Raw genomic sequence first — 26,962 nt, forward strand, 5'->3', positions numbered from 1 at the left:
TGTTGAGTCCTATTTTTCGGCCACTGACGAAAATTGTCTTCCACGGTTTCCTTTGGGATTTTGTTATTCGCAGCATATGAAATTTGATTACAAAACGCGAAAATCACTGCTATTTTGTCTTTTCATATGTGTTGTTGCGTATTAGAGGTGCTGCCAATGCAAGCATTCATAAGGAAAACTGTTTTCAAGCACACTCTAAGGGGGGAAAAAACGAAAAGCGAAGCTCCACGAAAGAATTATCCGAATGGGCTGGAAATGGGTATTGTGGTGTACAAGTACATACAAATAAATGATTATAATTTCAGAAAAAACTGGATGATTTATTCAAGACAAAGAGCTTCACAAACTGAGCAAATCAGTAACACGGTGGTCCACCTCTGGCCCTTATGCAAGCAGTTACTCGGCTTGCCATTGATTGATACAGTTGTTAGATGTTTTCCTGAGGAATATCGTACTAAATTCTGTCCAAATGGCGAGTCAGATTTTAAAACCCCGAGCTCGTTGGAAAGCCCCGTCCATAATGCTCCAAAAGTTCTCAATTGGGGGCAGATCCAGCGACCCTGCTGGCAAAGGTAGGGTTTGGCAAGCACGAAGACACGCAGTAGAAACTCTTGCTGTCTGCGGTGTGGCATTATCTTCCTGACATGTAATCACAGGATGGCTTGCCATGAATGGTAACAAAGTAAGGTGTAGAATAACGTCGACGTACCTCTGTGCTTTAAGGGCGCAGCAGACAACAACAAAGGGGTCCTGCTATTAAAAGAAATGGTACCCCATACCAACACTCCTCGTTGCCTGACCCTATAGAGAGCGATAGTCAGGTTGGTATTGTACAGCTATCTGGGGCATCTCCAGACACATCTTCACCACTCATCGTGGCTCAGTTCGAAGCAAGGCTCATCACTGAAAACTGTTATACCCCAGTTATTCAGATTCCAGGACGTGTCTGGAGATGCCCTAAAGGCCTAAGCAGTGGTAGGATACCATCCTGGCGTCCTCCATACGGCCAGATAACCAGGAATGATGTTGTAGGATGCCATTTATTTTCATAGCAGGAGTTCTTTGGTTGTCATCAGCAGCACCCTTGCAGCACAGCCGAACGTCGACGATATTTTACGCTTCGTTTTGTTGCCCTTCGTGATGAGCCATTCTGGGCTTACCATTCAGCAAGGTAAAGCACGTCCGCACTTGGCAAGAGTTTCTACTGCGTGTCCTCGTGCTTGCCAAACCCTACCTTGGCCACCAAGGTCTCTCCCTAATTGAGAACGTCTGGAGTATTATGGGCAGGGCCTCCAACCATCTCGGAATTTTAACGATCTAACTCGCCAGTTTGACATAATCCGGCACGATACCCCTCACGAGGACATCCAATAATTGTATCACTGAATGGCAAGCCGAATAACTGCTTGCATAGTGGCCAGAGGTGGGCCAACGCAGTATTGACTTGCTCAATTTGTGAAGGACTTTGTCTTGAATAAATTATCCAATTTTTCTGAAACTGTAATCATTTATTTGTATATACGTGTATATCGTATCTACCGATTTCCGTCCCATTCGGTTAATTCCTTCGTGGGTTTTTTCTTAATGTATGTTATTTACTCACTAAAATAATTTTCACTGCTCTTTATTTATGGTGTTCGAGGTCAGTTGGTGATCTGAATATTATTCGTAGCTATGCCCTATGCCCAAATTATAGTTACAGAAATGTGAATAAAACTCGTTGGCCCATACTAGTGATTTTGATTGATACAGTTGTTAGATGTTTTCCTGAGGAATATCGTACTAAATTCTGTCCAAATGGCGAGTCAGATTTTAAAACCCCGAGCTCGTAGTAGTGGCAGCCGGCAACAATACGTCTTCGAAATGCGAACTGCCTTGGAGCCAGCCAGCTCAAGGAACACATCGGCTGGGCAAACGTAGCCGGATTGTCGCTAGTTTAATGGTGAATTAGTGGCATTGTAAAATACATTTGGCAGTTATGTGACCGTCGATTTACTTCCTGGAATGTCTCAGAATTATCCTCATAAAGCTACTCGATATTTTCTTGTGATTTAGATTAAATATTTTGAATTATTCTCTCGTAAGGGATGACATGGAGGTATCAAATACATGGTTTTCAGTCCAGAAAGCTCCTAACCACAGAAACTACAGCTTACGTCTTCACGTACACTGCTAATTCTCTGTTTGTCCCTGTAGCGGAAGCGTGCGTTAGTTTTGGTTCTAATACCGCTGGAGACAAGGTTTTTACCTGTTACGTGAAAGAGCCACTAGCAGGCAGATGGACAATCAGTAAAGAACTCCTGAGACAACTTCTACGCCATCGTCTTGTCACTGCCTTTGTTCTGTGCCCTGTAGATCTAAAGGTGAAAAATTTGCTGAATTGCACACTTGTTAGTGTCTGTTTTTCTGCCTTTATCAATTGAACTGATTTAATAATTGTGGCACAGAATGATCTGTTAACTGGATTTTGTTGTTTATCTATCCTCCCTTGAGATCAAAGACAATTTGCCTGATAAATTAACCGCAATGTCCTCAGAGAATGTTCGTCGTCGCAGATCAGAGATAGAAAAGATTAATATGATTTTAATAAGCTGCAGGAGCATCCAAGTGAAAGACCTAGAATTAGTATGATTTACTGAAGGTTATACTGCACAGATAGCGTTAAGAACAGGAACCTGGTCGAAACCGAACGTTAATGACAACGAAATCATGAGTTCAGAAAAGTCGTATGGGTAGGTTGGTCTCCAATGGCGGCGGCGTGCTTATTGCAATAAAGAATTCGATAAAATCTAGCGAGGTTATCCCGGATTTCGAGTTTGAATTAATGTGGGTGTAATTAAACATTAAAGATCGGTCAAAATGGTAATTGGGCGCTTTTATAGATCTCCTGGGTCAGGAGCTCTAGTGGTAGAGCTCTTCAGACAGAAATTACGGAATATTGTTAATAATTTTCCTGATTATGCCGTTGTAATAGGGGGGTGACTTCAGCTTGCCAGGTATAGATTGGGAGTGTCATGCTATCAAAACAGGTGCCAGAGACAGGGTTTCGTGTGACATTGTTCTTGATGTCTTGCCCGAAAATTACTTTGAGCAGACAGTTGGAGAAACAACTCGTGAGGGTAACGTCTTAGACCTTCTGGCAACAAACAGACCTGAACTTATCGAATAAGTTAACGTAGAAGGAGGTATCAGTGAGCATAAGGCTGTGATAGTATCTATGACAACAGGTCTTACATAGAATGTTAACAGGGGACAGATTTCAGAGTATCTGAGCAGTCAGCATCAAATATTCGGTGATGAGGACGAAGATATGGAGAACAAATTGCAAAAATTTCAAAGTCATCGTGCAAAATGCCCTAGACAAGTATGTTCCGAGTAAGGTCTTAAGGGATGGGAAAGACCCACCATGGTTTAACAGCCGTGTTAGAAAACTGCTACGCAAACAAAGAGTTCATCTCAGATTCAAGAGAAGTAAAAACCTAGCTGACAAACAAAAGCCGAACGAAGCGAAAATGAGCGTAAGAGGAGCAATGAGAGAAGCGTTCAATGACTCTGGAAGTAAAACTTTGTCAATCGATCTAAGTAAGAAACGTAAGATGTTTTGGTCGTGTGTAAAATCAGTGAGCGGGTAAGAATCATCTATTCATTCACTCAGTGTCCATACTGGCCCCGAAATGGAAAATAAAATAGAAGACCGAAATACTGAATTCGGCATTCCGAAACAGCGGAAGATCGGTCCTTGCTTTCAATCGTTGTGTGAACGTCGAAATGGTAGATACTGAGATAACCGATCACGGACTAGGAAAACAACTACAATCGCTTGCTAGTGGAAAGGTGTCAGGACCAGAAGCGACACCCATAAGATTCTAAAAAGGTTATGAGTAATAACTTGCTCCCCTTCTGGCAGTAATTTATCGTAGATCGGTTGAGCAACGAAGGGTATTTAGCGATTGGAAGAAAGGGAAGGTTATTCCCGTTTTTAACAAAGGCCGTAGGACAGATGCACACAATTATAGACCCACCCACATTGTTGATGTCAATCTCTTGTAGAATTATGGAACATGTTATGTGCTCAAGAATTATGACATACTTCTTGCGTAATGACTAAGAGGAGAAAATTTGAGAAATTAGAGCCAATACAGAGACTTACCGACAATCAATTTTCCCACGTGCTATTCGCGAGGGAACAGGGTTGGAGGGCTCAATTAGTGGTACAAAAAGTACCCTCTGCCACAAACCATTAGGTGGCTTTCGGAGTATGATGTAGATGTAGATGAGACTGCTACATTTGCATACTTTCGTGTTAATCCTCTAACGCTGCTTCAATATGACTGTAGACTGAAAGTAGAGACAGACCATATGGAACCCGAAAGTGCATATTACCCTGCTAATTTCGTGACAATTGGGGACACTTTGTTTCATTAAAAAAGACTTTTTCACTAGATTACCATGATAAGTTGTAATTAATTTTCATTGGTACGGTACATACTACATAGCGTTTTTCCGTTAGTTTATTGAACACAGCAGGAAAACATAAGAAATAAATGAATCAGCAGAAAAATAGTCTCACACAGTGTCTAAAACTGTCTGACAGTGTTCAGATAGTTTTTCGACACCACATCTATAGACAGTGTGTTGAGAGTAGGTCGTGTCCTTGCATGTTGTGCTGTATTAAGAGGCAGTAAAGCTGTGCAGTTCAGCATAACGATGAGGCGAGGGGTCTGGCGAATTGTGTAACTGACTGTACAATGGACAATAAGTCGAAAGAAGGGCTGAATGATCCTTACAAAATATGGGAAAACATGTGCAGTTTGAATGCAATTCACTTGAAAATATCGTTGTAAAAATCATATCACATCAGCTTTTAAATCTTCCCTGATATAGTGATAACTGCTGGAGCAATCACAATTGTCCATGATAATCAAGGTGGTCCAGTCCGTATGGTAAAACATTGGATAATCCTGTCTGAGGGATGGTGCCATGGGCATTTGCAGAAATTTACCCAAGAGGGGGCACGATTCCAAAAGTGCAATTTTTTGTATTACTACATAGTTGAGATTCAGGTCTTTAATGTTTGTTAGTTATCCTACCAACAGTTTTTTGAATGTAGATTATTGGAACTGCTATACCTTAAAGGTAGGCATACTTCATTAGTATGTCCAAAGTACATCTTTTGAAATTATTAATAGACGAATGTGCTCAAAATTCAACCGCATTTTGTTTTTGATTTTTTAAAAAATAGAAAATGGTAAAAAATCATGTTTTCAAAGCATTACTTTATAATGTTATGCACCATTTGCATTTTACTCTTAGAAAATTCAATGAAAAGTTCTTATTAAAAATTATTTTCAAAAGCGTTACACTTAGTGGGTTTGAAAAATAGTTGTCAAAATCAGATCCTTTACAAAACTAATCTAAATACTATTAAATAAAATTAGAAAAAGTATTAAATAAAAAATCTAATTTTGTAGTGGGTATAAAATATTTCACAAGGTTATCTAATTTCTCTGTGTTTGCATTGCTGAACCAAAGTTTCCTCTTACAGAATGTTCCTGTAGACTTTATTTCCGACAGTTTGGTTTCGTGTCGTTTAAGAAAACCAACTTCTCCCCAGCAATTTCGCCTTTGAAAGGGCGTTCAATGTTATTTCTCTCTGCCAGTTGTACAGCCCTTCTGTACAAGTCATTACGAGTCAACCCAAAGAAAGAATATTCCACAGCAAGACAATACTAAATCAGTTCTTCTTCAAGATCTTAACCCAAAATTGTAGGTCTGCCTCTTCTTGTTTTTGCTACTTTCTCAGGCATTCTTCTACCCTATCTTCCTTTTAGGACCTGTATCAATACATCACTTCCTTTGATCAACCTTCCCCATTATCCTCTTAGACTCTGCAAGAGAATTCCACGAGAAGAAGAGTGTGTACAAACACAGGCGGACTTTAAACACGAAAAAGCAAGGGATACAGTTTAAGCAACTGACGGGGGTCCAGTTCACGTGACTAAAGTCCACATTTTGTTAACAGAATAAATTTTTAACCAACACTCTTGATGCAATGGTTTGATCATAAACATTAATCATAAACCTTGTAATTCCAAAAAAAACATATAGGTCTAGAGACTTACCTGCCAAATTCTAGGAGAAATAAAGACAATTTTAGCACAATGTAAAAGTTTTTTCGATTGTCAAGATGTTGTGGCCGCCCACTTCAGAAATCGTAACGTCTGCTGCATCGGCAGCCCACTTCACATCCAACCAACACGGGATGCCCGCATCACAGGGCGTATATTCATCAGGAAAACCTACGTCGTCCGTGTTGTCCACACAAATTTTTACCGGCGGCCACAACACAACACAACACAACACCAGGTCTTCACCAACGGCCGCCAGGGACCGCTACCTGTTCGCGAAGCCTGCAGAACAGCTTCATCAGAGGTTGCAGCAAGCTTAGGAACTATTTTGATCGCCAGGCACGTGATCGCAAATAGTTTCGACAGATACATCCGCCAAACGGGCTTTATAACGCGGCGTACTGTCAGCAAAGTGCAGTTCGACGCTCCGCTTGGGAGTATACCGAGCTGCCATCCCGGCAGCCACGGCCAGACGCCTCTTCTAGCTGGTCAATCTCTTACAGACGGACTTGGTATAGTCGATGAACATCTTGATATTGTAGAATTGTTTGATTGTGATCTCTTCCCGGGAGAGTCGGGTCTTTTGTATTATTATTTGTTGTTGTATAATTGTGACGATCCGCAGGAGGGATCGAGTCTGTTGTCTTTTGGGAGATTGTATAATTTTTGGTGAGTCCAATAAATTGTTTTCGGACTTGTGTTTTCTGAATTTCTATTCTGCTAGCGCAGATACCTCGTAAGACATGTAATGTCGAACTGACCAGTGACAAGTCAAGTGGGTGACTTGTACACCCCACTACACAGTGGTCAAAGCCTAACTACGTTTTACATTGGATCCCACTAGAGTTCGGAAGAAAGCAAAACCAAGAGACAAGGGATTCGTTTTATGTGGGGAGTCCAATTTACAGCACTTTCCTCTATGAATATCGATGTAGAAAACGTTCGAGAACAGCCATTAAAAAGTCGGTAGAAGAAACTCTCTAGGACTCAACGAAGATGGCCCTCATCTCCCTGTTTAGGAGCGTAATTATGTAGGCTTGCCAACTGAATGACAGAACTTATAACCCTTTGGAGCTTATAACTCTTTGGCTGGATGTCGTACTGAATTGCACCCCATATAGTTTAAGAGCCATCTATTTATTTTAAGAAGTCCCAAACACGTATCCAACTTGATACTTCATCATTTTTTCCTCTCTTCCAGGGAAGAAATTGGTATTTCTTGACAAGCTGCGACATGGTCGCGAATCGAACAGTAACCTGAATATAGAATAAATTTCCTTTGCTTCACGTCTATCGTCACAAATTTTTTTGTCCTCAGACTACCAGTTTCGGTCTATGATGACCATCTTCAGATCTGTTTTATAAAAACATATACTTTGAACAGTAGTGCTGTTGACAAGATGACTCTTGCATATGCTGTTATTTATACATATTTGACGATGCTGGTGCTGATTTTGTGTTTAACATTTGACGATGCCACCATGGCTTCAGTATATTAGGACATGTTTTTATAAAACAGATCTTAAGATGGCCATTATAGACCGAAACCAGTAGTTTGATGACAAAAAAATTTATGACCATAGACGTGAAGTAAAATAAATTTATGGTATTTCTTGTGCATTTGGGTCCACAGACGAAGTATAGGATAATACACTTATGGCATGGCATGGCCATGTTCTTCACACTCTACTGAAATAGCTCTATGGTGTAAAAGTGTATAAAGTCTGGGGAAGCGTTGATGGGTCGAATGTAAACCTACAGTTCCGGTTACGGTCTGCGACAGGTGAAGGGGCTGTTCTTATGGATATTGGGGACGGTTGTAATACAGGTATATTTCAGCCACGTTTATACAGTGCTACGTGTTGGAACTGTTCGTTTGTGAAGCTCATTAAGAGCTGCGCAAGAAAGCGAGTGAGAAAAGATCGGGTACTCTATTTCTTCAGTATTCTGTAAAGGTCCAACCCCCATTGCATAACAACGTCGCCACGACAAGAAACTGGTATAATCCCCGTTAGAAACTCAACAACATAGTATTTATTGAAGCTACAGTGTTTCCCCTTGCATTCTGTAGCGTCAGATCTGCGGTTGAGAAGAATCAGGGCGTTCTGAAAAGTAATGCCTCCGAAATTTTTTATGTGAAACGTATTAAGGTTTTTTCAATATAATAAACGTTATTAACATTCTACATCTTCATTATTAACGTTTACATACTTATTTCGCAACGTAGTCACCCGTGCGATGAACACATATCTTCCAACGAGAGAGCAGTTTGATGATACCGTCACTGTAGACTATTTGACTTCGTTGACGGGCCACAACGTCACCTCTACTTGCACCGCTTCATCACTGTTAAAGAGAACCCTTTGAATGTATTCTTTAAGTTCTGGAAACAGATGGAACTCAGATGCAACCAAATCCGAACTGTATGGAGGATAACCAAGGACAGTCAACTCAAGGCGTCGGATTGCTGCAGATGTCGCAGCTGGTATTGTCATGCTGAAGGAGAGGGTGCTCCATGTGCGGACAAACTCTTCGTATTCGCAACTCTATTACAGCACGCTGTTTCTCATGCACCGACATAATTACGCTGCACACTGCCATGTTACACGCTACAATTCGGAGCCCTCTAGCAGCAGAGAGCAGTAAATTTGTAGACATGAAGGTTAAAGATGTAAAATGTTAATAACGTTTGTTTTCTTTAAAAAGCTTTAATAATTTTTACATAACAAGAATCGGAGACATTACTTTTGAACACTCTCTTGTATTTCAGAAATACTTCAGAGTTCTGTAATTAAAGAACGTCTACCTCAGATTTCAGGATGGGGCAAGTGCCGCCACTTGCTCTCCCCCCCCCCCCCCCCCTCTCTTTCTTTCCTCCTCCCCTCTCTCCAGTTGACACCTATGAATGGCATCTCTCACACAGTATCTTGAGTACAGTCAGTAGGTGAATACTGCAGGCTGAAGCATGACTTGTTTTAAAAGAAAACTTCTTACCAACTGACCGGCCACTCTTTGGGCCATGTACAAGTAATGTGTTAAAATATTTCCTATAAAACAGTATTTCTTCAGTACCAGTACAACATTTTTAGTTAAATTTAAAAGCAGTGAAGATCCTTGACACTAATGGCGCATAAAGCTTAATATTCACAGTTGCCCAATTCCCCCTCCCCCTAATGGAAATACACTGAAGAGCCAAAGAAACTGGTACACCCGCTTAACATCGTGTAGGATCTCCGCGAGCACGCAGAAGTGTCGCAACACGACTCGACTAATGTCTGAGTAGTGCTGGAGGGAGTTGACACCATGAATCTTACAGGGCTGTCCAGAAATCCGTAAGAGTACGAGGGGTGGAGATCTCTTCTGAACTGCACATTGCAATGCATCCCAGATATGCTCAATAATGTTCGTATCTAGGGAGTTTGGTGGCCAGTGGAGGTGTTTAAACTCAGAAGAGCGTCCATGTAGCAATTCTGGGCGTGTGGGGCGTCGCATTGTCCTGCTGTAATTGCCCAAGTCTGTAGGAATGCACAATGAGCATGAATGAATGCAGGTGATCAGACAGGATGCTTACGTGTCATCTGGTAGAGTCGTATCTTGACGTATCAGGGGTCCCATATCACTCCAACTGCATACGCCCCACATCATTGCAGACCATCCACCAGACTGAACAGTCCCCAACTGACATGCAGGTCCATGGATTCATGAGGTTGTGTCCACAGCCATACGCGTCTATCCGCTCGATACAATTTGAAACGAGACTCGTCCGATCAGGCAACATGTTTCCTGTCATCAACAGTCCAATGTCGGTGTTGACGGGCCCAGCTTTGTGTCGTGTTGTCCGAAAGCCCATATCGATGGTGTTTCGTTCAATAGTACATACGCTGACACTTGTTGATGGTCCAGCATTGAAATCTGCAGCAATTTGCGGAAGGATTGCACCTTTAACGATTCTCTTCAATCATTGTTGTTCCCATTCTTGCAGGATCTTTTTCTGGTCGCAGCGATGTCGTAGATTTGGTGTTTTGCCGCATTCCTGATATTCACGGTACCCTCGTGAAATGATCGTGCGGGAAAATCCCCACTTCATCGCTATCTCGGAAACGCTGTGTCCCATCGTTCGTGCGCCGAACATAACACCACGTCCAAACTCACTTTAATATTGATAACCTTCCACTGTAGTGGCAGTAAACGATCTAACAATTGCACCAGACACTTGTTGTCTTATATAGGCATTGGCGACCGCAGCGCCGTATTCTGCCTGTTTACATATCTCTGTATTTGAATACGCATGCCTATACAAGTTTCTTTGCCGCTTCAGTGTATCACAAGATTTTTGCGAACAGTGGGCTCTTTCAAAAGTTTGGTCACTCACTATTCAGCAACTTGTCTTCATCGAAATGTGAAATGGACTACCAAAAGATTGAAATTTGGTACGTACTACTTACCGTGTATGAATTCTGACAAACATGGGATGTTACAGCACTGGCATCATTGCAGACTGGAGTAACAAGATGAACGATACACGTGAGATTCAACTGGACATTCGGACTGAACGAACTTTTAATAGAATCGAGGAAGTGGTTTTTCCAGGTACAAAGGAAAAATATAGGTTATTCTGTGGCAGTTTAATTGCGCCTTGAGAGAATATAAGCTTTTAGGGTATCTGACGAACGGTAAAGCGTAACAGTTAAGTGGAGATTCAAATAATTCAACCGACGTATCTCAGGACTAAAACTAGTCACTGGCTGAGCATGGGTGTGTGTGTTTGTCCTCAGGATAATTTGGGTTAAGTAGTGTGTAGGGACTGCTTAGGGACTGACGACCTTAGAAGTTAAGTCCCATAAGATTTCACACACATTTGAACATTTTTTTGTAAAACGTAAATACCTTTTTGCTTTCAGATATTTCGTCTCTCTTGTAGAACGGTAGTAGGGATAATACCAGGGCCTCATGCAACCTTATCAACGTGTTGCGAAAAGAAAGAAAACAATACAATTAAGATTAAGAAGACCCGAAAGCACAGCCGCGCGGGGTTGCATGCGGTCTGAGGCGTATTGTCACGGTTCGCACGGCTCCCCCCGTCGGAGGTTCGAGTCCTCCCTCGGGCATGGGTGTGTGTGTGTGTGTGTGTGTGTGTGTTGTCCTTAGGATAAATTAGTTTAAGTTAGATAAAGTAGTGCGTAAGCCTAGGAACCGATGACCTAAGCAGTTTGGTCCTATAGTCCTTACCAAGAATATCCAAAGGTCCGAAAGCACAATATCAAATTTCCATAACAGGAGTGAGTTAGGTCAGAACAGGTTAAACTTCCTAAGTTAACGGAAGCCGGCAATAGTCCTCTGTTTTCGCGCATGCGCAGTGTGCAGCATACACTCCTGGAAATTGAAATAAGAACACCGTGAATTCATTGTCCCAGGAAGGGGAAACTTTATTGACACATTCCTGGGGTCAGATACATCACATGATCACACTGACAGAACCACAGGCACATAGACACAGGCAACAGAGCATGCACAATGTCGGCACTAGTACAGTGTATATCCACTTTTCGCAGCAATGCAGGCTGCTATTCTCCCATGGAGACGATCGTAGAGATGCTGGATGTAGTCCTGTGGAACGGCTGGCCATGCCATTTCCACCTGGCGCCTCAGTTGGACCAGCGTTCGTGCTGGACGTGCAGACCGCGTGAGACGACGCTTCATCCAGTCCCAAACATGCTCAATGGGGGACAGATCCGGAGATCTTGCTGGCCAGGGTAGTTGACTTACACCTTCTAGAGCACGTTGGGTGGCACGGGATACATGCGGACGTGCATTGTCCTGTTGGAACAGCAAGTTCCCTTGCCGGTCTAGGAATGGTAGAACGATGGGTTCGATGACGGTTTGGATGTACCGTGCACTATTCAGTGTCCCCTCGACGATCACCAGTGGTGTACGGCCAGTGTAGGAGATCGCTCCCCACACCATGATGCCGGGTGTTGGCCCTGTGTGCCTCGGTCGTATGCAGTCCTGATTGTGGCGCTCACCTGCACGGCGCCAAACACGCATACGACCATCATTGGCACCAAGGCAGAAGCGACTCTCATCGCTGAAGACGACACGTCTCCATTCGTCCCTCCATTCACGCCTGTCGCGACACTACTGGAGGCGGGCTGCACGATGTTGGGGCGTGAGCGGAAGACGGCCTAACGGTGTGCGGGACCGTAGCCCAGCTTCATGGAGACGGTTGCGAATGGTCCTCGCCGATACCCCAGGAGCAACAGTGTCCCTAATTTGCTGGGAAGTGGCGGTGCGGTCCCCTGCGGCACTGCGTAGGATCCTACGGTCTTGGCGTGCATCCGTGCGTCGCTGCGGTCCGGTCCCAGGTCGACGGGCACGTGCACCTTCCGCCGACCGCTGGCGACAACATCGATGTACTGTGGAGACCTCACGCCCCACGTGTTGAGCAATTCGGCGGTACGTCCACCCGGCCTCCCGCATGCCCACAAAGTCCGTCAACTGCACATACGGTTCACGTCCACGCTGTCGCGGCATGCTACCAGTGTTAAAGACTGCGATGGAGCTCCGTATGCCACGGCAAACTGGCTGACACTGACGGCGGCGGTGCACAAATGCTGCGCAGCTAGCGCCATTCGACTGCCAACACCGCGGTTCCAGGTGTGTCCGCTGTGCCGTGCGTGTGATCATTGCTTGTACAGCCCTCTCGCAGTGTCCGGAGCAAGTATGGTGGGTCTGACACACCGGTGTCAATGTGTTCTTTTTTCCATTTCCAGGAGTGTACTTGGAAATGTAGAACTCCACACTCGGCAACGTCACTGACGTCACAGACGCACTCGCGCCGTGGTTGGATGCTGATTTTCATCAGGCACGAAAGGGGCACGCACTTCAAGCAGTCGATTTTGACCAGAAAGTCACTCGTATAAAACGGGCTTAAACTGAACCACACACGTCTGAAAACCAAAATAAACGGCCAGTGTTCGTTTCTCTAGGTGCCTCCATTATTTTCATGTGGTCACCATATCTGTGTCATCCAGAAAAGATGTTTTTAGTACCTGCACCTAGTGGCGTTATTATGGTAATTGGTGCTCTGGGTAATTTTGCGGCCCCCACAACGCCGGCGCTCTGGTGGTTTTCTTTCCGTCACTGCTTACCCGTCTTAGCTCGTTTATTCGTTTGTTGAGATCAACACAACTTAATAATTAAGCAAAAGTTGCGTCTTTCAATAGATCGTTTTTCCATCATACACTTAAACATGCCAACACTTAGTCCGAAGAAAAACTGCTTGCAACAATATTGCAAATGTTCTTCATTATTTTATTGACGATTAGTGCAAAGCCATGAGAAACAAAACAAACACAAAACATCCTTTTTACACTTTCATTGCATTAGCTCACTGCAGTGACTCCATGTAGTAGCTGGAAACTAGATACAGGCTTCTCTGAACTGGGGACCCGTAGATCTTACTGAATCGTTACTCAACACGGTCCAACCCGAATCTAAACACGATTCCCTTTCATAAGTCACCGACTCCTTCCCCTTTTAGAGTCCTTTAGTCCTTTCTCTGCTTTATGTTCTTCTTCACATTTAGAGCTATTCACGATACATATTCCAATGTCAGACAGAATAATTGCGCCTGTCCGTCAGACGTACTCGACAAACCAGACAGGAAGAGCCTTACATTCTGGCTTCAAATTAATGCTCCAGCCAGACACATGATTTTAGACTGACGCTATTACAATCGGTGCTATACCCAGAAAGGAGCATTGCAGACGTGGGCAAGGTCGTGGTGAAGGCAGTTTGTTCTGCCTTCCTCAGCCCTTCTACGAGGTATGAAGTGTACGTATGTGGATCATGTAAATGACTGATGAATGCTGGCTGAATGTGGCTAGTGTTTGTCTTGTTATGGAAGAACAGAAGGGAGAGGACGTAACGCGCTGACGACACACAGCCAACTCCTCTAGAATAGCTCCGAGGTAGCAGCCGAGCTTAACGCTTCCATCCGACAGACGTATCAGCACCAACACTGTTCCGCGCCCTCACTCGGTGGGACACTGCAGAAAAGATTGAGGTTTAATTCAGAATATTGGTGCAAAGCCTGATGATAATTTCTCCTACTACCAGAATTAGAACCGGCTGTCAGGTGTGCGTTAGCGAACTGAGCTGTAGAGGCACGTTCACTTTTGTGAACAGTACATCAGTCCAAGACACGGGTCCAAATTTGTCAGCTGACATTCGGTGAATAAAGTAGCATGCAGTCTCAGAAACGGGAAAAAATTTAGAAAATTACGAACTATGTTTAACACAGGATACTTTTCAGGTGCTTGTCTGAGGGCCTGTTCACGTGGACGCGGCTGCAGCCTGACCCGGGCTTGCAGGAAACATTCAAGCCAGAAAAAGGCGCCCATTCGCAGACTGAACATACCTACTGCCAACAGCGAATCTAACATGATTCGCCAGTCCACAAGAAGAACCGGCACACCGCAGGAAGTCAAGTAAAGAAGACAGGGAGGGAAAGGCCCTTCACTAAGAAAACATTAAATGGAAAACTGAATTTCCCGAACAAGGGTGGAAACATCTACAAACAACAGCATTCTCGAACAATCCCATTCCTTTCCCTCTACCAACCAGTCCTGGTATGCCGTGATACCTATACCAATATATCTAATCAACTATACGCCTACACGAACTCAGTATCTTCTCCCCATACAATTTCGACAGTTTCCCTCTCCCAGATAACGCAAACTACTCTGACATTTAGCCTTCCTACCAGATCCAGAACACTCCCTACCCTTCCCCACACCAAGGCCCCCCTCTTCCCTTTAACCCTTTCCTACACATTGCTCCTCATAACCGTGGTCTGGCGTCCACCCCATGTTTCTCTATTGTCCGTCCTCCCATATTACATTATGGTATCTTAGGAAATGGACACATACAAACATGTTATATTATTACCCTGGAAGGTGGTTAAAGGACAACACTTTCGTGACCATGGTACAAAGCAAGTAACAATCACAATATCAGTCACTGGTCGAGAGAAAGGATATGATGTTTCCCCTATTACTAAACAAAAGTGCAAGATAAATCTGTAAGATAGGTTATAGGAACAAATTATACAGTGAACTCTTCTGGTTTCATCAGTTGTACTTACTCATACTTGCTGACGACGAATCTTCACCCTCAGTTGATGATGATTTTGATTTCTTGAAACTCAGTCTGCTTTCTGAATTGATCCTAGATACAAAAAATGTCTTTGTGAGAGGAACTTTGCTCTCGTCTTGGGCGGAAGATTTAGTGAAATAATTTTGGCAGCTGCACAACTGTAGCAGGCGCTCACATATCACGAACACAATCTGCAAAATTGTAACCTCCATGACATTCACTGCATCATTTCTCTGAAATACAGCTACTTCCATGCACAGATTTTCTTCATATTGGTCAGATAGAATCACTACGAATTTTGGTACATGAAGGAATGTTTCAGAACGTGTCTCGATTATTTTAGTCAATATTCGTTCGCACAACTCGTTAATGCTAAAAGTTTGTTCAGGAAATATGACATTCAGAATACACGAATTAACTAGCATAATGTGATCATGTTTGCTATGATAATAATTTAACTTACTTTCGGCAAATGGCGAAACATCCTCGCTTCATACCCGTGCAGCAAGATATTTTGGCGAGCTAGATACTGTTTGAGATTAAAATCGTGGCATTTTCCATCTTTGAGCAGATCCCTGAAATGAAAGCAGTTTTTAAAAACTTTGTTACAATTTTTCGATTTGTTGCGAGATTTCTTTTTCCCAACGAAATTTATAATTATCAGTACTGGAATTTTTGGCAACACTGATCCACCAGAAAAGTATATATTAAAAGAAGATAATCACAGAATTAAATGAAACTGGAGGGTGGAAAGGTATCCGATTTATATATGCGATGAATCCAAGTAACGAAGATTTCTTCAATACTGTACTGAAGGAAGTCAGGCTGTAGCCAGCCTCGTGTTTCACTCTTTCTCACTTAGCGCATTTAGTTCCACGAAACAATAGGTCTAATTGATCGATAAATTCCTATGTATATGAAAAGAGCGGTATTATCGGCGAGAGTGCGTGATGATAGCGGAGGATTCCCTTTAACTTCTTTTAATTCCAAAACTCGCGTTGAATTGATTCTTCTTGCAGTTAGCGGGGAGTGAATACATGGGCTTGGCAAATTTTCAATCGCTTGCCCTAACTGAGCGAGGCGAGAGGCTGGAAGCGCGTGCCGGAGGGTAAACGGCAGACGCCCAAGCGCTGGTCAGAAGCCGCCCGCTGTCGCATTCACTGCGGCAAAGGGCGGCGTGCATCTTTGACAAGATTAGCAACGCACAGGGAAGAAATCGGTTGCGTGCTGAGTTCAGTGAACGCCCTCAGCCCAAGGTCAGTGGCGGTTATGAATACCGAGTTTTCTCCGAAGGGACTGACCACTGCGGCAAAGGGCGGCGTGCATCTTTGACAAGATTAGCAACGCACAGGGAAGAAAGCGGTTGCGTGCTGAGTTCAGTGAACGCCCTCAGCCCAAGGTCAGTGGCGGTTATGAATACCGAGTTTTCTCCGAAGGGACTGACCACCCACGCAAACGGAGTGTCCCGTACGATAACACTGCACTGTTGTGATGTAGCCAGAGGGCGACGGGATCCCGGCGCCTAGAGCATAAATACTGAGAAGCCAAAATTACAGAAACTCTTGGCGGGACACCTTCTGATAGGTCGGAACTCGCAGTGTTTGGGAGCGGCGATTTCCCACAGGACAGCACTCGCAAGTTTTCGGAATGGGAAACTGTGATAGATCAACGTTCGCAGTCTTCTAAAAAGTAACGCCGAACCTTCCAGAACAAAATTTTTAGGAGTTTTCGGATTGGAGAAATAAAGTACGTGCTCTTGGTTTGGCTAAAATGGCAATTTTGTTGGGCTCAAACCACAAAAAAGCAGGAGATCGAAGTATCAGACACACTTCCTCACGGTGTGGCGCAGATAGAGGGCACTTCACCTTTGCTGGGAGGGGTAGAGAGAACACTTCTTCATTCTTCATCACATGGAGGAGCGAGCACACTTGGTCGGCGAGGGTCGCAGAGAAAGGAACAGACTTGGAGAGCAGCAGTCAGTTCACGAGCTGATGGACAGCACCGTGCCAGCGTTCGTCTCCGCCTGCGGCCTCTGCATGCCTTATTTCAAACAGATAATGTACGTTTCGAAGCAAAACAGTATACGAAATTCGTACAGGATGATAGGTGGGTTGTTTCATATTAATTAAACAGTCGCTGTGTCATGACCTCTTGGTCATGATTTTACTCTTTGGGATTCTGTTTCTCTTTACCCTTTAACCTCTGAATGCAGTCATCACCATCAGTTTAATTTCGCGAGCAGTAGTCAGTTAAACGACCCCGACATGCCTCGTCTCTCGTCGTTGATGTAAGTTTTGCAGCAAAATGGATTAACACCCCACAGAGGTCAAAATCATCGTAGATTAATAAACCTGACTTAGAATTTCTTTAACTAGAAGAAGAAATACACTCTGCATCTTATAAATCAAGGAAAATCATAAATGAAAGTTGTGTGTCGATTGCTGTCAAAGGTAACTGAAGTGTTTAACACCTAAACGCCACAAATAAAACATGGAAACAGTTTAGAAGTAAAAAATGGATTGTGTGTTTGGTATTGCACAAATAACGTCAATAAGCAATGTAATTGTTCTGAGCAGCAGTTCAGCGCACTGCGTGACCACAGCGTAGCTTGCTTTCAGCGAGTAAGCCTTGTCAGCACTGCCATTGCAGCGAAAACCATCGACGGCTCACTTTTCCATTTCACAGAAACCATCTACAGCAGTCCACAGACAAAGGAACAAATTTTTGTCCAATCAAGAGTGGCTCAAAAGAAAAATTTCAGTTAGACGCAGGTGTGTCTGTTTCCCTGATCAATAAAGACATCTACAGAAGCCTGCTTCGGTTTTTTCTTCTTAGGACGGTCAGGAACATCCGGTGCTTGGTGGGTGCATTTTGCCAGAGATTTTTTGCAATGTTACAAAATGTATTTCATTGCATGTGCTATGTTGTAGAAACTGTGCAAATATTTTTGGTTAGACTTGGTTGATTTGTTCAGTCTGTGCATACGATACAATCTGTTACAAATCAATGTTTCAGAGCCAGTGTTTCTGGGTTGCGTAATAAGTACAGTGCATCAGGATTAGGAAGGAATAAAGATTTTGAAGCACACAGTAGTTACAAACAATGCGCAGCCACTTTTTTAACGTGCTGGGCCCGTCCCCTACGCTATACGTAAGCAAGTTGCTCAGGAATGGTAACGATGGAAAGACAGTGGGGTGAAGCAACCTCTTCTGCAAGTCAGTGGGCATCCCCCTTGGTCATACTTAAGGCGCCACCAGGAGGTTTACATCTTTTTACTGATTTCAAATCTATCGTAAACTGATAAACTGTCATGGATTCATTTCCTCTCCCACGACTGGAGAAATTAATGGACAGATTGGGACAGGGCAGATTCCTACCCAAGATTGATTTACGTTTACAGTTCCTGATGGACGAACAGCCCAAGTAATAGAAAGAAATTTTCACTCTACAGCGGTGTGTGAGCTGATATGAAACTTCCTGGCAGATTAAAACTGTGTGCCGGACCGAGACTCGAATTCGGGACCTTTGCCTTTCGCGGGCAAGTGCTCTACCAACTGAGCTACCCAAGCACGACACACGACCCGTCCTCACAGCTTTACTTCTGCCAGTACCTCGTCTCCTACCTTCCAAACTTTACAGAAGCTCTCCTGCGAACCTTGCAGAACTAGCGCTCCTGAAAGAAAGGATATTGCGGAGACATGGCTTAGCCACAGCCTGGGGGATGTTCCTAGAATGAAATTTTCACTCTACAGTGGAGTGTGCGCTGATATGAAACTTCAGACCAAGTAATATTTTGTGATCAACACTCACCTTGGATGCTTCAAGTTTCCGATACTAACGTTCGGAAATGCTTCCGCACCTTCTATTTTTCAAATTTTCTGGAAACAATTAACAGTCAAAGTCCCTTCATGTACACACTATCTGGATGATATCGTTATCACGGGTCGTATACCTACTGCACATTTGGCAAATTTGGAGTGTTTGTTTAACGTGCTTGCTGTGGCTGGCTTAATGTGTGACGAGGAAAAGTGCTCTTTCTTCCACGAAGAATTTGAGTGCTTAGCACATGTTATGAATTCATAGGGTACTTATCCTGCTCATCCTGCTGATTCGTACTCCTCTGTCATCAAAGATTTGCCAGTGCCCTGTAACATCAAGGAGGTATAGGCCGTCACTGGCAAATTAACCTATTACGTTAAGTTTATTGCAAATACTGTACACATTGCTGCTCCATTGGACTGGCAGTGCCGGAAAGGTGTTTCCTTTGTGTTGTTCCTAGAACACGAGGAGCATTTCGGCAGTCAAAGGACACACTGTTAAGTAATTTTATTTCATAAGCCTGTTATGTTAGCTGAGGATGCATATTCTTACAGGATTAGAACAATGCTCTCCCATTGAACTGACTCATCTGATAGGCCCATTGCATTTACCTCAAAAACTCACAACAAAACACAGTGCAATTACTGCCAACTTAAAAAAAATGGCAGTCGCCATTATCTACGGTTTTACCAAGTTCTACCAATATTTGTATGATTGGGAGTTCTATTTTATCACAGATCATCAGCCTTAAAGGCTTTGTTCTATCCTTGCAAGCCTGTCCCACTGTGAACACTGCAAAAATCTCAATGTGTGGCTCTGTTGTTGCTAAATTATCGATACGAGTTGTTGTAAAGGCCTACTGAACAACTTTCGACAGCTGACTTGTTGTCTAAATTAGTTGTCGGTACCAACACAACGTTTGATTCATGAGTAATCAGGTTATTAAATTGATACTCCAGATTATGGAACTCTTCAAAATTTTCCTATTGACTCCCGGCGTATTGCAGGCAGAACTGCTCCTGACCTAGTTCTTTGGATAGTTTTGCAATATGTGCGCCATGGGCGGCCAGATAGTTTGAAAGAAATTCTCCACGCAGTGAACTATTGCTACTTTTCTCACCGTCAGGCGCTATCCGCGTGGTCAGGTGTTCTGTTGTTACATACAGAGAATGATGATATATGGGTTGTGATTCCTCATTCCCTCCAACGAGAAGTTTTGTCATTGTCGTATCAAGGTCACGGTGGCGTAGTTCGCACAAAGCAACTGACCCGACATCATTGTACTTGGCAGGGCATCGACGCCAAAATTCAGAAAATGACCTCTCGTTGCAATGTTTTTGCGGAGTATCAGTCCGCTAAGCCACAATGCTTTTTTCAGTGGCCACGCCTGTCCGGACCGTACCCAACACGTACGCAGTGAATTCACAGGTCCATTCTGGAATACGTGATGGTTGTTGGTGGTAGACGTATAAAGCAAATTTCCTTTTGTGGTTCCCATGATATCCACCATCTTCCTGAGGACTTTGCCACGAGCAATGGACCACAATTCACGTCAGCCAATTTTCAACAGTTCTGCGCTGACAGTGGCATACACCATGAAACTACTGCTCCTTTTGGCCCTCAGTCTAACGGTAAAGCTGAACGATTCGTTCGAACGTTCAAAATTCACTTGGAGAAACCCCGTTCCTCCCACACATGGGAGCAAGCGTTAAAGATTTTTCTTTCCTCCTATCGCTTCTTGCCAAATGGCGAGAAGTCGCTCGCAGAATTACTACACGATCGTCGTCACCGTACCTCGCTGCATCTTTTGCGGCCACCGTAGAAACAGTTCCTTCCGCTGGGTAAAACAAAGTTTCAACCACGAGATGAAGTTTTCTTCAGAATCTCTGGCATAAGTCAGACAAGTTTTGGGTCGTTCGATTTACATCGTCCACGGTTTCTCTGGGCTGCATCGGCGTCACCAGAAACACCTTCGGCACTCTTATGCCAGTGATTCGGCAGCAGAATTTTTGCCCACAGATCCAGCACGCCGCTGGAGACCGCAAAAGCAGTTATTTCCGACTCTCCGCCTATCGCGGTCACATTCGTCCAGAATGGTGCCCGTGGATATCGACGTCAAACCGCCGCCGTCGACATTCCCGATGTCGTCGCCGGCCCTGCAACCCGAATCGATGTCCGTCGAGGTGTCAACCCCGGACATCCGGCCTGACGTTCCTGGAGTTCGTCCTGCTTTCCGCTCATCCATAGTGTCTACGTCTCTGCCGTAACTACGATCCCTGTTTCCTCATCTAAGTCCGCATTCAGGCCTACTCCCCTTGCCGCCAAGCGACTCTTCGCTACAAAACGGCGGTGCAGAGGTTCGATGGGGAGGAGTGTGGTGTTGTCAGAAGAGTGAGGTTCATACCTCACAAAGGCACCGCAAGCTCGAGACATGCAATGTCAGACACAGCAAAGAATGGGAGGTGCCGCCATAGACATGCCCTCAAGAGTTCCTATAAGGCCGCCGCTGCCGGAAGCTTGCATACAGGGTGTGTTATAACCAGGAATAACACAATAACCTCTTCAGTCTGGTTTATTAAATCACAAATCACTTTTTAACAATTATGTTGGCCAAGCGTCTACCCAGGCTCACACTCAGAAGTAATGCAGAATTAAAGTTTGGTTATACCAATGTCCGAATGTGCATGGTTGGGTGCACGTCCCGTAATTATTCCCAAGTCCGGTGAAGTTCAGTCTCTCCAAGTGAAGTCGCAAGATTTTTCGCCGAGCAGCCAGGTAACCTCGAGTGGTGCGGCGAGTCATCCACAAGCAGCTGGAACACGGCGTACTGCACTTCCCGATGAGAACAGTCGTTTGCGGCGGCGGCCGGGTTTATATAAGGCTTGCTAGTTAATGGAGCCGTCGGCTGGGGTCGCTGTTTTCCGGGGAAAACCAATCGCAATGTTTCCTGGCGTAGCCAATTGCTGTGTGCTGACAAACGCGCGCGCGCGAAGGCGGCCAGCGATGGTAGCCGCGAGCCGCCCGGAGAAGTGCAGCCAGCTATGTACACTCCTGGAAATGGAAAAAAGAACACATTGACACCGGTGTGTCAGACCCACCATACTTGCTCCGGACACTGCGAGAGGGCTGTACAAGCAATGATCACACGCACGGCACAGCGGACACACCAGGAACCGCGGTGTTGGCCGTCGAATGGCGCTAGCTGCGCAGCATTTGTGCACCGCCGCCGTCAGTGTCAGCCAGTTTGCCGTGGCATACGGAGCTCCATCGCAGTCTTTAACACTGGTAGCATGCCGCGACAGCGTGGACGTGAACCGTATGTGCAGTTGACGGACTTTGAGCGAGGGCGTATAGTGGGCATGCGGGAGGCCGGGTGGACGTACCGCCGAATTGCTCAACACGTGGGGCGTGAGGTCTCCACAGTACATCGATGTTGTCGCCAGTGGTCGGCGGAAGGTGCACGTGCCCGTCGACCTGGGACCGGACCGCAGCGACGCACGGATGCACGCCAAGACCGTAGGATCCTACGCAGTGCCGTAGGGGACCGCACCGCCACTTCCCAGCAAATTAGGGACACTGTTGCTCCTGGGGTATCGGCGAGGACCATTCGCAACCGTCTCCATGAAGCTGGGCTACGGTCCCGCACACCGTTAGGCCGTCTTCCGCTCACGCCCCAACATCGTGCAGCCCGCCTCCAGTGGTGTCGCGACAGGCGTGAATGGAGGGACGAATGGAGACGTGTCGTCTTCAGCGATGAGAGTCGCTTCTGCCTTGGTGCCAATGATGGTCGTATGCGTGTTTGGCGCCGTGCAGGTGAGCGCCACAATCAGGACTGCATACGACCGAGGCACACAGGGCCAACACCCGGCATCATGGCGTGGGGAGCGATCTCCTACACTGGCCGTACACCACTGGTGATCGTCGAGGGGATACTGAATAGTGCACGGTACATCCAAACCGTCATCGAACCCATCGTTCTACCATTCCTAGACCGGCAAGGGAACTTGCTGTTCCAACAGGACAATGCACGTCCGCATGTATCCCGTGCCACCCAACGTGCTCTAGAAGGTGTAAGTCAACTACCCTGGCCAGCAAGATCTCCGGATCTGTCCCCCATTGAGCATGTTTGGGACTGGATGAAGCGTCGTCTCACGCGGTCTGCACGTCCAGCACGAACGCTGGTCCAACTGAGGCGCCAGGTGGAAATGGCATGGCAAGCCGTTCCACAGGACTACATCCAGCATCTCTACGATCGTCTCCATGGGAGAATAGCAGCCTGCATTGCTGCGAAAGGTGGATATACACTGTACTAGTGCCGACATTGTGCATGCTCTGTTACCTGTGTCTATGTGCCTGTGGTTCTGTCAGTGTGATCATGTGATGTATCTGCCCCCAGGAATGTGTCAATAAAGTTTCCCCTTCCTGGGACAATGAATTCACGGTGTTCTTATTTCAATTTCCAGGAGTGTATTTCTCGGCCACGTAAGGGAGCGTGCGTGTGAAGACGGCCAGCGATGGAAGCAGCGGGCCACCCAGAGAAGTGCGGCCAGCGATGTATTTGGCGGCCGCGTACTGGAGCGCGTTGTTCGGTGTTTGTTAGAAGTGGTGTATACCACAGGGTGAACGAGCGAGGTGGCGCAGTGGTTAGCACACTGGACTCGCATTCGGGAGGACGACGGTTGAATCCCGTCTCCGCCCATCCTGATTTAGGTTTTCCGTGATTTCCCTAAATCGCTTCAGGCAAATGCCGGGATGGTTCCTTTGAAAGGGCACGGCCGATTTTCCTTCCCCATCCTTCCCTCACCCGAGCTTACGCTCCGTCTCTAATGACCTCGTTGTCGACGGGACGTTAAACACTAATCTCCTCCTCCTCCACCACAGGGTGCTTCCGTAAAAGCGTGCAAAAATGTAACAGGACACTGAGAATGCTCCACTGAACAATTTGAGGTAGGGAATCTGGGGCCCGAGAATCCAGCTTAAGGAGATATGAAAGCAAAGTTTGCACGTACAGTGCTGCTTATTTACGTTTTATTTACATGTACATTCTTGACCGCCATTGTAGGCGACAATCTCATTGGGTCATATCTTTTACCTGGCCGTCTAAATGGCCATCTTTACTTAAGGTTCGTTCAAAGAGTTCTACCTGGGTTGTCGGAGAACGTACCCTTGGCTGTTCGTGAGAGGATGTGGATAGACCATGAAGATGCACAGCTTCACTTCCGTGTTTATATCCGCAAACATCTCAATGCTGTATTTCCTGGTCGCTGGATTGGAAGGGAAGGTCCTGTTCCACGGTCTGCGAGGTCACCTGACCTGAATCCCATCGATTTTTCCTATGCGGATATCTAAGGTCTCTTGTGTGTGAGACCCCAGCTGATACGGAGATGGAATTAATTGCCAGAATTGTAGAAGCTTGTGATGTGGTTCGAAACACACCAGGGATATTTGTCAGGGTGCGTCTTTTCCGACGATGTCACGCTAGCATTGAGGTTGATGGCCGTCAGTTTCAGTACATCTTGTAAGATACAGTACAAATGGTATTTTCATTGCGTCAATAATGGTATTTGCAGTTAACAGTAACTAATGTAAATAAAAAAGTACACAGTAATGTAATTTTATTCCTATTATCTCCTTAAGCTGGCTTCTCTGACCCCCGGTTCCCCGACTCAAATTGTTCAGTGGAGCATACTCTGTGCCCTGTTAAATTTTTGCACGCTCTTACGGAAACACCCTGTATGTCTGACAAGGGAACCTCCCCATCGCATCCCCCTCAGATTTAGTTATAATTTGTCACAGTGGATAGGCCTTGAAAAACTGAAGACAGATCGATCGAGAAAACAGGAAGAAGTTGTGTGGAACTATGAAAAAATAAGCAAAATATACAAACTGAGTAGTCCATGTGCAAGATAGGCAATATCAAGGCATACGTAAACAGAGGAGCGCCGTGGTCCCGTGGTTTGCGTGAGCAGCTGCGGAGCGAGAGGTCCTTGGTTCAGCCCTTCCCTCGAGTGAAAATTTTAATTTTTTATTTCCGGTTTACATGACAAAGTCTTATGTTTTCATCACTTTTTTGGGAGTGACTATCACATCCACAAAAGAACCTAAATCGGGCAAGGTAGAAGAATCTTTTTACCCATTCGCGAAGTGTATAAGTTAGGTGGGTCGACAACATATTCCTGTCATGTGACGCACATGCCGTCGCCAGTGTCGTATAGAATATATCAGACCTGTTTTCCTGTGGAGGAATCGGTTGACCTATGACCTTGCGATCAAATGTTTTCGGTTCCCATTGGAGAGGCACGTCCTTTCGTCTACTAATCGCACAGTACTGCGGTGCGGTCGCAAAACACAGACACTAAACTTATTACAGTGAACAGAGACGTCAATGAACGAACGGACAGATCATAACTTTGCGAAAATAAAGTTCAGACTTTCCTTGATGTTGCCTATCTTGAGCATGGGCTATTCAGTTTGTATATTTTGCTTATTTTTTCATAGTTCCACACAACTTCTTCCTGTTTTCTCGATTGATCTGTGTTCAGTTTTTCAAGGCCTATCCACTGTGCCATCTTATAACTAAATGTGAGGGGGGTGCGATGGGGAGGTTCCCTTGTGAGTGCAGCGCCACACAGCGAACCCTGTAATCATCGCTTACGATGACAGCATCGTCGTAGCTCAGATCCGCCTGCGACCTAACAGAACTATTAGTCGGAACTGTGTATCTAAGTTTATAGTCAGTTGCACATTAAGATGTGACTATCATTCTGTACCGTACCAAGTGATAACACTTAATATGATTAGAGACGGTAACAAATACGTAATGACATTCCTGTGGACGTGGATAGTTTACAAGTTAAGTATTTTAGAGTGATCAAATTTTATTAAAATGATCTAATATGTTATATGTGTTGTAGTATCTGCTCGACTCTACAGAAGTAAATCTAGGCTTGTTACGACATACTACACATACAATAGAGGAACAATGAAGAGACAGTCGTTGCATCGGCATGAGAATGCACTCTGTCGTAAAGCAACACCTGCGAGGCAATGGTCTGTGGAAAATAACAGTCCTGACATGGACTGACCTGCACATAATACGGTCTGAACAAAATGGAACACATTTCGGATGAGGCAGAAGGTGACTTCATTCCAGATCGCAGTGTACAACATGAATATCTCCTCTGATTTCGGTTCTTGAGGAAGAATGGACTTCCATACCGCCACAGACATTCAGACACCTCATTGAAATTGTCCCCAGGAGACTTCAAGCCATCATAATGTCTACTAATATGTGTCCGGATACTTTTGATCAGATAGTTTATCTGTGCCATTCGAGCAATGCTGATCGCGGCTGTCTACTATCACTCTCCAAGGACAATTCGCCGTCATCTCCTGACAGATACGCTGGCCTGCTACATACAGATGATGTATCCTAGTCTTATGCCGCTGGTTTCCCGGTATTAGAGTTGTACAACCCTGCTGTGTCCATTGATTGCTGTCACCACGAATTGTTGCTATTGTTGTGACTTTCCTTAAATTATTAGTGATTCGTGTAAATTACTTTGAAACCTAAGTAGAGCAACGTGCATTTATTCTTGGAAAGTAAAAGAAGGAAGTAAGATTAAGACCTAACATCCCGCCGACGACAACGTGACTGGAGACGGAATACATTCTCTGATTTGGGAAGGATGGGGAAAGAAATCGTTCGTGTGCTCTCTGAAGTAACCATCTGGCATTAGTCGTAAGTGATTATGGGAAACCGTGTGAAATCTAAATCTGGATGACCAGACGGAGATCTGAACTGTCGCGCTTCACGAAGAGAATTCAGTGTGTTGCCATTGCGTCCCGTCCGTCAAGTT

At 44.9% G+C, this 26,962-nt stretch overlaps 1 protein-coding gene across 1 annotated transcript in view; it reads right to left on the reverse strand.

Moving 5' to 3' along the window:
* LOC124722358 (protein tyrosine phosphatase domain-containing protein 1-like) overlaps nucleotides 1-26,962 on the reverse strand; it is a 338,645-nt gene that overhangs the window by 153,898 nt on the left and 157,785 nt on the right. The window contains exons 6-7 of the mRNA XM_047247533.1: nucleotides 15,748-15,859; nucleotides 15,274-15,475 (exon numbers count right to left, since the gene is read on the reverse strand). Of these exons, the coding sequence (XP_047103489.1) occupies nucleotides 15,274-15,475; nucleotides 15,748-15,859 (314 nt within the window). The remainder of the gene's footprint in view (nucleotides 1-15,273; nucleotides 15,476-15,747; nucleotides 15,860-26,962) is intronic.

This window comes from Schistocerca piceifrons, chromosome X (genome assembly GCF_021461385.2).
Source record: "Schistocerca piceifrons isolate TAMUIC-IGC-003096 chromosome X, iqSchPice1.1, whole genome shotgun sequence".
Lineage (NCBI taxonomy): Eukaryota > Metazoa > Arthropoda > Insecta > Orthoptera > Acrididae > Schistocerca > Schistocerca piceifrons.